At 40.2% G+C, this 14,323-nt stretch overlaps 1 protein-coding gene across 1 annotated transcript in view; it reads left to right on the top strand.

Moving 5' to 3' along the window:
- ZNF385D (zinc finger protein 385D) overlaps positions 1–14,323 on the top strand; it is a 768,390-nt gene that overhangs the window by 508,227 nt on the left and 245,840 nt on the right. The window contains exon 3 of the mRNA XM_055085280.1: positions 4,669–4,811. Coding sequence (XP_054941255.1) covers positions 4,669–4,811 — 143 coding nt within the window. The remainder of the gene's footprint in view (positions 1–4,668; positions 4,812–14,323) is intronic.

The following is a 14,323-nucleotide window of genomic DNA, read 5'->3' as shown; positions in this document are numbered from 1 at the left end:
TGGTACATGCTCCTTTTAATGTGCTGTTGGATTCTGTTTGCTAGTATTTTGTTGAGAATTTTTGCGTTTATGTTCATCAGTTATATTGGTCTATAATTTTCTCTTTTTTGTGATATCTTTGTCTGGTTTTGGTATCAGGGTGATGGTGGCCTCATAGAATGAGGTTGGGAGTGTTCCTTCCTCTGCAATTTTTTGGAAGAGTTTGAGAAGGATAGGTGTTAGCTCTTCTCTAAATGTTTGATAGAATTCGCCTGTGAAACCATCTGGTCTTGTACTTTAGTTTGTTGGAAAATTTTAAATTACAGTTTCAATTTCATTACTTGTGATTGTTCTGTTTATATTTTATAATTCTTCCTGGTTCAGTCTTGGAAAGTTGTACCTTTCCAAGAATTTGTCCATTTCTTCCAGGTTGTCCATTTTATTGGTATATAGTTGCTTGTAGTAGTCTCTTATGATCCTTTGTATTTTTGCAGTGTCAGTTGTAATTTCTCCTTTTCTCCTTTTTCATTTCTAATTTTATTGATTTCAGTCCTCTCCCTTTTTTCATTGATGAGTCTGGCTAAATGTTTATCAATTTTGTTTATCTTTTCAAAGAACCAACTTTTAGTTTTATTGATCTTTGCTTTTGTTGTCTTCATTTCTATGTCAGTTATTTCTGCTCTGATCTTTATGATTTCTTTCCTAATACTAACTTTGGGGCTTTTTGTTGTTGTTGTTGTTCTTCTTTCTCTAGTTCCCTTAAGTGTAAGGTTAGTTTGTTTATTTGAGATTTTTCTTGTTCTTGATGTGAGATTTAATTGCTATAAACTTCCCTCTTAGAACTGCTTTTGCTGCATCCCATAGGTTTTGGGTTATTGTGTTTTCATTGTCATTTGTTTCTAGGTGTTTTTTTATTTCTTCTTTGATTTCTTCAGTGATCTCTTGGTTATTTAGCAGTGCACTGTTTAGCCTTCATGGTTTTGTGCTTTTTACAGTTTTCCTATAATTGATTTCTAATCTCATAGCATTGTGGTCGGAAATGATGCTCAATATGATTTCAATTTTCTTAAATTTTCCAAGGCTTGAGTTGTGACCCAAGATGTGATCTATCCTGGAGAATGTTCCATGTGCAATTGAGAAGAAAGTGTTTTCTGCCATTTTCTGGTGGAATGTCTTATAAATATCAGTTAAGTGTGTCTGGTCTATTGTGTCATTTAAAGCTTGTGTTTCCGTATTTATTTTCTGTCAGGATGGTCTGTCCATTGGTGTAAGTGGAGTGTTAAAGTCCCACACTATTATTGTGTTACTGTCAATTTCCCCTTTTATGACTTTTAGCATTTGCCTTATGTATTGAGGTGCTCCTATGTTGGGTGCATAAATATTTACAATTGTTATATCTTCTTCTTGGATTGATCCCTTGACCATTATGTAATGTTGTTCCTTGTCTCTTGTAATAGTCTTTATTTTAAAGTCTATTTTGTCTGATATGAGAATTGCTACTCCAGCTTTCTTTTGATTTCCATTTTCATGGAATATCTTTTTCCATCCCCTCACCTTCAGTCTGCATGTGTCCCTAGGTCTGAAGTGGGCCTTTTGTGGACAGCATATATACAGGTCTTGTTTTTATATGCATTCAGCCAGTTTGTGTGTTTTGGTTGGAGCATTTAATCCATTTACATTCAAGGCAATTATCAATGTGTGTGTTCCTATTACCATTTTCTTAATTGTTTTGGGTTTGTTTCTGTGGGTCTTTTTCATCTGTTGTACTTCCCACCTAGAGAAGTTCCTTTAGCATTTGTTGTAAAGCTGGCTTGGTGGTGCTGAATTTTCTTAGCTTTTGCTTGTCTGTGAAGCTTTTGATTTCTCCATTGAATCTTAATTAGATCCTGCTGGGTAGAGTACTCTTGGTTGTAGGTTTTCCCCTTTCATCACTTTAAATATATCCTGCCACTGCCTTCTGGCCTGCAGAGTTTCTGCTGAAAAATCATCTGAAAACCTTATGGGAATTCCCTTGTATATTATTTGTTGCTTTTCTCTTTCTGCTTTTAGTACTTTTTCTTTGAATTTAATTTTTGTTAGTTTGAGTAATATGTGTGTTGGTGTGTTTCTACTAAGGTTTATCCTGTATGGGACTCTCTGCGCTTCCTGGACTTGGGTGGCTGTTTCCTTTCCCATGTTAGGGAAGTTTTTGACTATAGTCTCTTCAAATATTTTCTCAGACACTTGCTCTTTCTCTTATTCTTCTGGCACCCCTATAATTCGAATGTTGGTGCATTTAATGCAGTCCCAGAAGTCTCTGAGACTGTCCTCAATTCTTTTCATTCTTTTTTCTTTATTCTGCTCCATGGCAGTTATTTCCACTATTTTATCTTCCAGGTCACTTATCCGTTCTTCTGCCTCAGTTATTCTGCTATTGATTCCTTCTAGAGTATTTTTAATTTCAGTTATTGTGTTGTTCATCACTGTTTGCTTCTTCTTAAATTCTTCTACGTCCTTGTTAAACATTTCTTTTATTTTCTCCATTCTGTTTCTGAGATTTTGTATCATCCTTACTATCATTACTCTGAATTCTTTTTCAGGTAGGTTGCCTATTTCCTCTTCATTTATTTGGTCTTGTAAGTTTTTACCTTGTTCCTTCGTCTGTAATATATTTTTTTGTCATCTCATTTTTTTTTTTTTGATGGGTGGGGCTGTGTTCCTGTCTTGCTGGTTGTTTGACCTGAGGCTTCCAGCTTTGAAGTTTGCAGGCCGTTGGGTAGAGCTGGGTCTTGTTGCTGAGATGAGGACCTCTGGGAGGCCTCACCCCGATTAATATTCCCTGGGGTCTGTGGTTCTCTGTTAGTCCAGCGGTTTGGACTCAGAGCTCCCACCACAGGAGCTCGGGCCCAACCCCCAGACTGGGAACCAAGATCGCGCAAGCCAGACGGCACAGCCAAAGAAAAAAAGGAATAGAACAATAACAAAGAATGAAAGTAAAATAAAATTAGAAAAATAAAAAATATATTATAAAAAATAAACATATAAATGAAACAACAACAAGGTAAAAGAGAACCACAATAGCAAAAAAAAAAAAAAAAGGCCAGAAAAGGCCATGGCTGTGGGAAGTGGAGTTCAGGCGGGGGCAGGGCCTAGGCAGGGCGGGTCTTAGGTGGGGCGGGGGCTAGACAGGGCGGGGCTTAGGTGGGAGCGGGGCTTAGGCAGGGGGCAGACCTAGGCTCACGACCCAAGCAGCCAGAAAAGGCCCTGGGGGTGTGGGGGGCAGGGCTTAGGCTCAGCACCGTACAGCTGGAGGGGGCCTTGGTGTGCGGAGGTTTAGTCCAGTACCTGAGTGGGCAGAGGAAATGCTGGCCATGTTCCCTTCTGATCCTCTGATCCCCCAAACATCTCTCCATGTCCCCCTGATCCCCTCTTAGTGAGTGGGCCCCTCCCGTCCCCCAGCTGCCCCTCAGGTGTGCTGGTCCCATCCTGCCTCTACTTCTCCTCCCCTCTCACTCCACTCCACCATCCTACCCACTCACTCGGGGGTTTCCCCTGTCCCCTTAGGTGTCTGAGGTCCTGCACCAGCACCTGGTAGGTTCCCTAGTTGTCAGGAGATGCAAACTTCGCATCCTCCTACTCTGCCATCTTCTCTTTTCTGTCTCCTAGAATTCTTTTCCATGAGAAAGGAATAATTCTAGTGCATTTTGTTTTCCTCATGCTTCTTGGATTCTCACCAGCAGGTTTTTACAGTCCGTTGCTTGCCTCTCAGATTAGAAGAATGCTGGCATATTTTAACAGTTTCCTAGGATTCAAACAGCCTTTAATTAACAGCCAATTGATGCTTTGGAATGTTATCAAAGTATGAGAGACATAACAGGGAGATGGGCTCCTTTCAGCTTCTGAATGCAGTGGAATCCTAGAACAGGGGGCAGAGGTGGGAGTCCCTTGCAAACAGCCTTTGCCCACTGGTATGCAAAGGAGCTGTCTGTGTTGCCATAATATTCCATTGCCTGCTCATTGGTGACCTTCTAAATTCCACCTACTCATGACTGGGAAGGAAGGGGGCAGCTAGTCTTGAATGTTTAAAGCCACAGCGGTGCTAAATAGGTCAGGGATCACATGATATGTAGCTGGATTTGCTGGTTTTAACCCTCCAGTTGCCAGGGAAGTAAGGTACAGCTGCCGGCATTTGCGTTAAGTTTCTTTTCTGTGCCAGGTTCATGTCATCTTGCTGCCAGAGTTTTGGATGCAGTGGAAAAGAGCAGTTCTGTAAAAGAATCCCTCAGACTGCATGCATATTTTGAGCAGGAGTTAGTTTTCAAAGAGGGATGGAGGATCATTGGAGGGTTTTTCCCTTTGAATCAAGGGATGTTGCTTATAGATTTGTAGCTGACTCAATCCAGGGTTGTAGGCAGGAAAAGAAGGATGGATTGGGGAGTATGAAATGTTTGAAATGTTAACAATTCCTTATGTAACCAGATAGTTATAATCCAAGAGGGAAAAAGGAGCAGCTCAACTGGTTTTCTCTGCTTAATGGCACATCTGCTTGTTGGCCGGTTTCCAGTTGAGGTCAATACACTCCATGCCTTGTTTTTTTCCAGTGACCCATAAAGCTGACCTTTTGGTCTCAAAAGATACCTTGGTGTTTGTGTGTTGTGTGTTTAATATGCTCCATGTCCCTGATCGCTCCCTTTGTTCTCCTCTGTGCAGGTGGTACATGCCAGAGCCCCGCTCTCCCAGCCCTGGTCCGTCCACCAGCCCCTCCTTTGCAACCATCGCTGGATATTAAACCGTTTCTTCCCTTTCCTCTTGACACTGCGGCCGCAGTCAACCTCTTCCCCAATTTTAATGCGGTAAGTCCCACATCATCTGCATATGCCAGGGTGGTAGGTACTGGAAAACCTTAAGGGCCAGGAGTGAGCTGCTCACTACCTCTCATTTACTCTATGCTTTGTTCCATAGCTTGTCTGAAAACACGACAAGGTTAGTTGTCTGCCTGGTTGTGTAAGGTCCCCAGAGCCAGGCTCCTTCAAAGAGAAAATGAAAAGAGATGTAATCTGATTATGTTGATCATGAATTCATGTCTCCCTTTTAGTGTCTTTTTGGACAACACTAACCATTTTATTAGTTTCTTTTCCATGCCAAGTTCAATTTAATTGAAATTTAATGAATGTGTTAGAGAGCATTCAAATTCAAGTAGATGTCTAAAAACTTAAACATGTGTTTCTTCTCTCTGGGCCTTCTACTTTAATTTTCAAATCTGTTTTTTTTTTTTTCTGATTTAAAAAAGAGGACCCTTATAATCACACTAGAGATACATTCCATGTATACAGCACATTTTTCCTCTTAACTTAAAACAATGTAGGGTTCTGGTACCAAGAATTTTCATTTTTTTTTCTTCCTGCTCAGGCACAGTTCCTCAACTTAAGTCTTTCTTAAATGACCTTGTTTTGGGGGCTTTGTCAACAGCCTTCTCAACAAAAGTTCAATACTTAACCCTGTTTTCACTCTTAAGCATGTCTTTATAAGTGGACAGATTCCTCATATTTATCATCATCTTTTTTTGTACAAGCAGTGAGAATATTCCTAGGATGGAAATAGAAATAAGGATTGAAAAAGTTAGAAGCCAGTAAGTGACTTTTTTTTTTCTAGTATCATCTGATTCAGCTTTCAGCGGTTGTTATAATGCAGGTCTGAGTTTATCAATGACAGGACATGTCAACACAACCAAGGTGAAGGGGATTAGGACGCAAGGTCTCTGAATGCCCAGTGAGCTAAATAAAACAGATTTCTTACTGCAACATCTTACCCCCATGATGGATTTTAAAAAATCTGCCCACAATTAGATCATTCTCCTTCAGGAGACAGAAGTGGGTCTTATTTATTTTAATCATGCTTTGTCATGGGGACTTTGGACCTGCCAAGGAGATGGTACAGTTACATGCTAGCCTTTACTAAAGGACAAGGGAAAATCACAGTGATTTCTTTGCTTTTGGGAGCATGAAGGATTTTCCATAAGAATATTATTTTGAAATTGATGGAACCTAAATAGAGCAGCATAAAGATCATATTTCCAAAGTAGAGGTTTCTAATTCTAGGTATTTCAATAAGAGTAGAGGAAAAAATTGCTCAGAATCAAATTTCCTGATTCTTGAATGACCACAGTAAAGTCCCTGGGTTTCCTCTCTTTGAGCTCTTTGCCTGCTTCACTGTTAAGTGGCTTCTGGGCACCATTTTGCTCCCCACCACCCGGAGATGATCCATCAGGGTGCTTTACCTGGCCTCTGAGACTACTTGGCCTCCTGTCCCTCACGTCTCATATCAGCTTTAGAGAACCTGAGGTACAATTCCTGGAAGGTTGTAAAAGGCTGGGTTTTCAACTTTTGATTTGCCCTTTGGGAAACATTAAAAGCAAAATGATTAAGTTGATTGACAATGAGTACTATTTGTCATAAAACAAAGATGAGTGATATATTGAGCCATAGGACACTGAGCAAATGTTGTAATCCTCTTTGGTACTGTTTCTTCATCTTTAAAATAAAGGGAGTGGACCTGATAATCTCTTCCTTTGGGGTTATCCCATTCAAAATAGTTGAGCTTTTGTGGGCAAAGAGAGCATTGCATGGTGGTCAAGTTGGACTCTGAGCTAGAATGACTGGGTTCAAGTCAGAGCTGCTACTCACCATCATCATGACCTTGGGTGAGTCACATAGTCCTTATGTATCTCGATATCTTTGGTTGTAAAATGGGACTAATAACCTACTTTGTAGGCTTTTGGTCATGATTATGTGGGTTAAATCATTTAGAACAGGGCTCAGCATTAACAATCACTGTTTTAATGACAGGTATTATATTCATAAATAACCTGTAAATCCTTCTTATTTTGAATGTGGAAGTTCATTGACTAACTGATTGCCAAAGTTTTACTTGATTCTTTTTCTTCTATGATAATTTGGACTTGTGTTGTTAATTGTTCCATTTAAACCAAGAGACCCTCTGTTGCTCCACCTGTTGGTTATTTCCTTCTAGTGTTGGTCAAGCTGCAGCCAGTCATGAATTAAGCCATTCTTTGTTTCCAACTGAGTGGAATGGTTGCAAAACCCCAAATCTGGTAGTTTTGGACCGAGAATTAGGATATAGAGCATCTCTTTAAGTAACAGCCGGAGTTCTTGATTTTGTAGCAGGTGTGATTCTCAATCTACAAATTCAGGGTGTATTAAATGTAACATTTTATTGCTGTAAGTTGATTTTATTTCTGGCTCAAAAGCCCATTCCATTAGTCTGTAGCGAAGTGACATTTAATTGTTTCAGGATGTGCTAAGGCTCTAGAATCTAACAGATTATCCACCCAGCTTTTGGTGGGAGACTTCCTCTGTTCATCAAGTTATGTGTCCACATAGGCAATCATGGTATGATGAGCCCCTAGTGAACATGGCCTTTTAGGCCCAAACTCTTGACTTTGAACACACAAACTGGTGAGGCTTTAGTGGTGCCTCCTGCCTAGATGTGCTACACTGCTATTACCTCTTTCCCACCCCACAGTCTTCTTTCATCTGACCTTTTGAAACAAAGTCCATGGTGATCAGAAACTGTTTTCCTGTTATATTTCTTCTCTGAAGATATGAGTATAGAATGGTCTATTTGGGATAAAGTGTGGCAGAATGGCAAAGGAAAGAAATTTCAGTATACACCTGTAACAAAATACATATGTGAATATCTGAGATTATTGTCCTTAAATAAGAGTATAAACCATTGGGTTCAGATGTGAGTCAGGAAGAATCATGAAACATTTGTTAAAAAACACACACACACAGTTATGAGAGAAAGAAAAACAGATGTAGGATGTGACCTGGGCTATGGATATATAAAAGGACATTCAATAAAATCATTAGGATCCCTTAATATACTTAAAGCCAACTTTTAAGGAATAGCAACAGAAGCCATTCCCTTGACTAGGGATGTTGTATCTCTGGTTGTTCCAGTAGCTTTCAGACAAGAGAAATTTTCCTTTAATTCCTCATATACCCCTACTCTACCCTTCAGTCTCTTCACTGGAGTTTCAGTGCTTAGGACCATTCTTATCTCAGTGATCCCATTCTGCGTGTCCATTTCTTGAAAGGAACCAATCCTGGAAATAGGTAAATGGTATTTAGTAATGAAATATTTCTTTTCTAAGTAGTATGAGCTTGGTCCATTAAGTCAACTGCTAGTTATCAAGCATCTTCTATGTGCTAGGAATAGTGATAACAAAATTTATGTTATGACCTCTGCCATGAAATAATTTAGTTTAAAAAGGAGAAGCTGACAAATAAATAAATATTTGTATATATGGATGCTTTTATAGAGAATGATGTCTAGGATAGAATGGCTGCTCAAGGACAGGAGTGAAAGGCTGTCCTTATGTTTGTCTTAGTGAGGGATTGATGAGAAAAATAGAAACTCTTCTAGGCATGCTGACAGGAAGGGAATTGATACAAGGATTTAGATGCTTAAAAAACATTTGGAGGTGTTGGGCAAACAAAGGTCAGGGAAGGCTGTTGCTGGCTCTTGGTTTTTCTACTTGCTTTCATGGAGTCGGGAAGTTGCAGAAATACAGGATGCCCAGTAATCCCAGTTACTTTCATCCAAATCCCATGATTTTGGATTTTTTTAAAAAAGATAACAATAGATTACAATCCATTGAATAAAATATGAATCCATGATTCCACACAGATATAATTAAACAGAGAGAAGGAAAAGCTTTTACTTCCAGTAGAATGCCTGTGAATAAATGTAGGAGGAAAAATGAAAATAAAAAATTGGCATTTGGCAAACATTAAAGTTATTCAGCCAAGGGACATATAGGGAACAGGATATTTACACAGTGTCCAGATATTTCCACACAAATACTTACTAATTACAAAGAAAAAAAGGAACGTTACAGTGGAGAAACCTAGCAGGCACCATCTTACTCAAATGATCAGTGTTATAATCTGTAATATGGCAAATAAAGATCATGTGCCACCCAGTAGGACACGATAAGACAACTTCACTAATGTGATATCTGAAAGATGTGTATCTCGAGTATTTAGTGGGCTCTTAATGCTGAAAATTGCTGGCCGAGATCTGTGGGAACGTACACCTCAGGCTTCCTGTCTTTAGGATGTAAGGGGGAGCACACAAGAGTGGAAGCAGTGCTGAGTTGCCAACAGAAGACTTGACATGATGGCAGAATGGAAAAGACTATTTAGAATCAGAAAAACTAAAAGTTTCTGCAATCTTGGGCAAGAAGCTAAGTCCATTGGAGCCCCACTGTCCTGTTCCATAAAAGGATAGTGGCTAACTATCTCTTAGGTTTGTTATCAGAGAGGTAGCTGAGTTTTAAAATGCTGGAAATGGAAGCAGAGAATGGTCTTGGGTAAAACCTTGGGATATTGTTTAGATTGGAGCTAACCTGTAAAAAATGGCTATACTCCCTGACAATTTTCTCCAAAGGTCTCTGAACTGCCTTTTTGTTTTTCATGTCTCTAACATATTTTCTTCATATTCTGCTCAGTAGTCATGACAATAATGAACATTGAGAATGTCATTGAAAAGTACAAGTTTTGGAGGATATGTTGATGGGAACTGACAGTGAACCTGACTCCGTGCTCCCCTCCTATGACTATATTTCTTGTTGGCATAAAGATTAAATGAGTAAGCTCGACCTAGTGCACCTGCATGAGCCAGATACTCAGCAAATATTGAGTCTTGTCTCTTCCAGAAGATTCACAAGGAAGTGTAAGGAGATCATGCAGAGTGCAAAGAGGCAGAAAGGTGTGCAAATACAGGAGATGACTATTTTGCTTTTCAGTTTGCCCTGGCTAATATTCTTTAACAGTAAAAAAAAAAGGAAATTAGCCTAGAAATTTTGACTCTGTGCTGTTCCTCTGTGTAATATGACTTCATTGCCAGAGAGGGAGCAAATGGGAAGGAAGAAAGGGGGAAAAGAAAGAGGCTGAGGGAGAGAGATCAAATCCTAGCATCTGACTCCAGTTCTTATTTTTCAAAAACACTGACCCTACAAGCAACCAGCCATATAAACTTGAATGTGGCATTAGTTTGGGTTCAGAAGTTTTATCAGTTGGTGGGGAGGCAAGAAAGTGGACTTGATGTGTCTTACAGGAGTGCTTCTCATAATTAGGATGCATGTGAAGAATCAAGGGAATTGTGTTAAAAATGCAAATTCTGATTTAGTAGTTCAGGGATAGGGCCTGAGATTTTGAACATATGTGGGTAGAGGGAGGGAAAGCCAGGAGAATGACTACATATACTGGACACTTCTTAAACACTTCTGCAGAGTATCTCTTCATTCACTCAACAAATATTTATTGAGGGCCTACTATGTGCTGGGCCCTTAGGATTCAACAGCAAAACTAACAGGCCAAGTCTCTGCCATTGTGGAACTTGCTTTTTGGTGTATGTGTGGTGGGGCGTTGGGAACATTTGGAGTTATTGGTAGCTGCAGCTCTACCCCAAGCATGATCCTTCTACGGTGTGCTTTAGCTCCCGGAAATACTAGGAGCCTTCCTTATAGGATGACATTGTTCAGGACTTTGGTCATAGGTGCCATTTATTGAATGCTTAGTATGGACCGTGTACCTGAAATCATCACTTGCATCCCAACTGGTTAAAAGCAAAATTTTGCTGTGAAATTTTTAAGCTTCTATGTGTGTCACAATCTCCAAATTGTTGGCGAGAAAAATACAGGAATGAGTTTTTCATTCGTTTATTCGTTCAATGCTTTCTTCATTCGACAAACTTTTGAGACCACTGGAATAATTCTATAGATTGAAAACTGTGCCTCCTAAAAATAGCTCCATCAAAAGTATCTGTTGTAAGGAGAGTACTAATAAGTATAACGGAGAGGATGAGGAGGAAGAAGAGGTAATTCATCTTTTACTCACTGATTCACTCTCTGGGCATTTGTTAGGCACCAGCTATCTGTCTGATACTCTAGTAGACCTGGAAATACAAGAAAAAGGTTGAAAAGAAGAAGAAGGAAGAGGAGCAGGGAAGGAGGAAGAGGAAGAACAGGAGGAGTGGGAGGAATCAGACCTGGAAATACAAGAAAAAGGTTGAAAAGAAGAAGAAGGAAGAGGAGCAGGGAAGGAGGAAGAGGAAGAACAGGAGGAGTGGGAGGAATCGTCTTTGTAACTATGGCATCAACCCAGTTGATTCATCACTCTTTAAAATACTTTTCTATCAGCAGGTGGTAAAGCATCTAGATATAAAAACACTACATTAGACAATAAGGTCTATGCAAGCATGAGGTGAAATAGTTAAAACGTTCTATAAAGAACTCAGTAATTAAATCCTTAAATAAAGTCCTTTGAAAATAAGTGCTACCTGAGGCCAAGGGAAGGAGTGGTGACTTGGAGATGGCCAAGGAAAGCTATATGGTAAAAGTTAAGGTTTAATTTGGGATCTGTAATCGGTTCCATATTTATCTCTTTCATTAAGTTATAGAGCCTGGGATATCACAAAGACTCAATACACATGTCTTTTTTTTTTTTAATTGAATTGTAGTTGGTTTACAATGTTGTGTTATTTTCTGGTGTACAGCAAAATAACTCAGATATATATATTCTTTTTCATATTCTTTTCCATTATGGCTTATTACAGGATATTGAATATAGTTCCCTGTGCTATACAGTAGAATCTTGTTTATCTATTTTATATATAGTAGTGTGTATCTGCTAATCCCAAACTCCTAATTTATCCCGCCTCCACCCCCTTTCCCCCTTGGTAACCATAAGTTTGTTTTCAATGTCTGTCAATATACATTTCTTTTTTTTTTTTTTTTTTTTTTTTTTTTTTTGTGGTACGCGGGCCTCTCACTGTTGTGGCCTCTCCCATTGCGGAGCACAGGCTCCGGACTCACAGGCTCAGCAGCCATGGCTCATGGCCCCAGCTGCTCTGTGGCATGTGGGATCTTCCCAGACCGGGGCATGAACCCGTATCCCCTGCATCGGCAGGCGGACTCCCAACCACTGCGCCACCAGGGAAGCCCAACACACATTTCTTGAATGAATGAGTGGAGGGTAGATGGATGCATGATAGAAAGATAGATGATAGATAGATAGAAAAATGCATGACAGATAACTAATAGAGGAGAAATAGTCATTACAGTTGTATCATATGAAACATAATTGGAGGAAATGTCTCAATGAAAATTTTAAAAATCTAAGTACTCACTGCTTCATACATTAGATTATTTCTATTTAACTGAAGTTATTAATTTATGCAATTATTAGGAAATATAAGGGAGCATACCATCAAGCCATCCCCTTAATATGCATTTATAATTTTATATTGGCTCATATATTTATTTACTCCCATTATATAAAAGGACAGTGATGTAAAAATCCCAGTGATTGCCTATAGAATGTGCTCTAAAATCAGTCCTTTGTATTTTTCATTAACTATTTCATGTGAGTCCAGAACGGTTGTCACCATAAAAATGTTGGTGAGGCACTTTAGGACTCTAAAAGGACAAATTTAAGTATGCTTAACATACAGAGATTACTCTACAGGTTAAATATGCATTTATAATATTAGAGGTGAATGACAAAAATACAGAACTCAAAATAGAAAATTTCAAATTCAACTTTCTGTTATCCTCAGATATATAGCCTTTAAGATCTTTATTTCCTTCACCTTTAAAATGGAAAGACTACCATATTTACTGGCACATTTTGTCTCCTGTTTTTTCAAAAATTATTCTTGACTTTTGCTCGCCCCTGTGGCTCTGTACTTTGTTACCTGCTCCACTATGGGGATGCCTCCCCTCCCTCAGCCAGGATTAGAGTTAACAGAAACAGTGTTAATTACATCTCCATTTGTTTGGTTCAGAGAGATGTCAATTAAATTCAGTTTACACGGAGAAGTTGAGGAAGATGGCGGAAAAGATGCGGAGATCACCTTCCTCCCCACAGATACATCACAAATACATCTACACGTGGAACTGCTCCTATAGAACACCCACTGAACTCTGGCAGAAGACCTCAGACCTCCGAAAAGGCAAGAAACTCCCCACGTACCTGGGTAGGGCAAAAGAAAAAAGAATAAACAGAGACAAAAGAATAGGGACGGGACCTGCACCAGTGGGAGGGAGCTGTGAAGGAGGAAAGGTTTCCACACACTAGAAGCCCCGGGTGCGGAGGGCAAAGCGGAGAGATTCCTGCACAGAGGATTGGTGCCGAGCAGCACTCACCAGCTCAAGAGGCTTGTCTGCTCACCCGCTGGGAAGGGCGGGGGCTGGGAACTGAGGCTCGGGCTTCGGAGGTCAGATCCCAGGGGAAGGACTGGGGTTGACAGCGTGAACACAGCCTGAAGGGGGCTAGTGTGCCACAGCTAGCTGGGAGGGAGTCCGGAAGAAGTCTGGAGCTGCCGAAGAGACAAGAGACTTTTTCTTCCCTCTTTGTTTCCTGGTGCACAAGGAGAGGGGATTAAGCGCGCCGCTTAAAGGAGCTCCAGCACGGACCCCAGAGACGGGCATGAGACGCTAAGGCTGCTGCTGCAGCCATCAAGAAGCCTGTGTGCAAGCACAGGTCACTCTCCACACCTCCCCTCCCGGGAGCCTGTGCAGCCCACCACTGCCAGGGTCCCATGATCCAGGGACAACTTCCCTGTGAGAACGCATGGCGCGCCTCAGGCTGGTGCAACATCACGCCGGCCTCTGCCACCACAGGCTTGCCCTGCATCCGTACCCCTCCCTCCCCCCGGCCTGAGTGAGCCAGAGCCCCCGAAGCAGCTGCTCCTTTAACCCCGTCCTGTGTGAGCCAAGAACAGATGCCCTCAGGCGACCTACACGCAGAGGAGGGTCCAAATCCAAAGCTGAACCCCAGGAGCTGTGTGAACAAAGAGAAAGGGAAATCTCTCCCAGCAGCCTCAGCAGCAACGGATTAAATCTCCACAATCAACCTGATGTACCCCGCATCTGTGGAATACTTGAATAAACAACGAATCATCCCAAATTGAGGAGGTGGACTTTGAGAGCAAGATATATTATTTTTTCCCCTTTTCCTCTTTTTGTGAGTGTGTATGTGTATGCTTCTGCATGAGATTTTGTCTGTAAAGCTTTGCTTTCACCATTTGTCCTAGGGTTCTGTCCGTCTATGTTTTTTTTTAATTAAAAAAATTTTTTTTCTTAATATTTTTTATTTTAATAACTATTTTATTTTATCTTACTTTATCATCTTTCTTTCTTTCTTTCTTTTCTTTCTTTCTTTCTCTCCTCTCTCTTTCTTTCTTTCTTTCTTTCTTTCTTTCTTTCTTTCTTCCTTTTCTTTCTTTCTTTCTTTCTTTCTTTCTTTCTTTCTTTCTTTCTTTCTTTCTTTTCTTT

Source organism: Physeter macrocephalus, chromosome 1, assembly GCF_002837175.3.
Source record: "Physeter macrocephalus isolate SW-GA chromosome 1, ASM283717v5, whole genome shotgun sequence".
Lineage (NCBI taxonomy): Eukaryota > Metazoa > Chordata > Mammalia > Artiodactyla > Physeteridae > Physeter > Physeter macrocephalus.
This window is presented reverse-complemented; position numbering and strand designations above follow the sequence as displayed.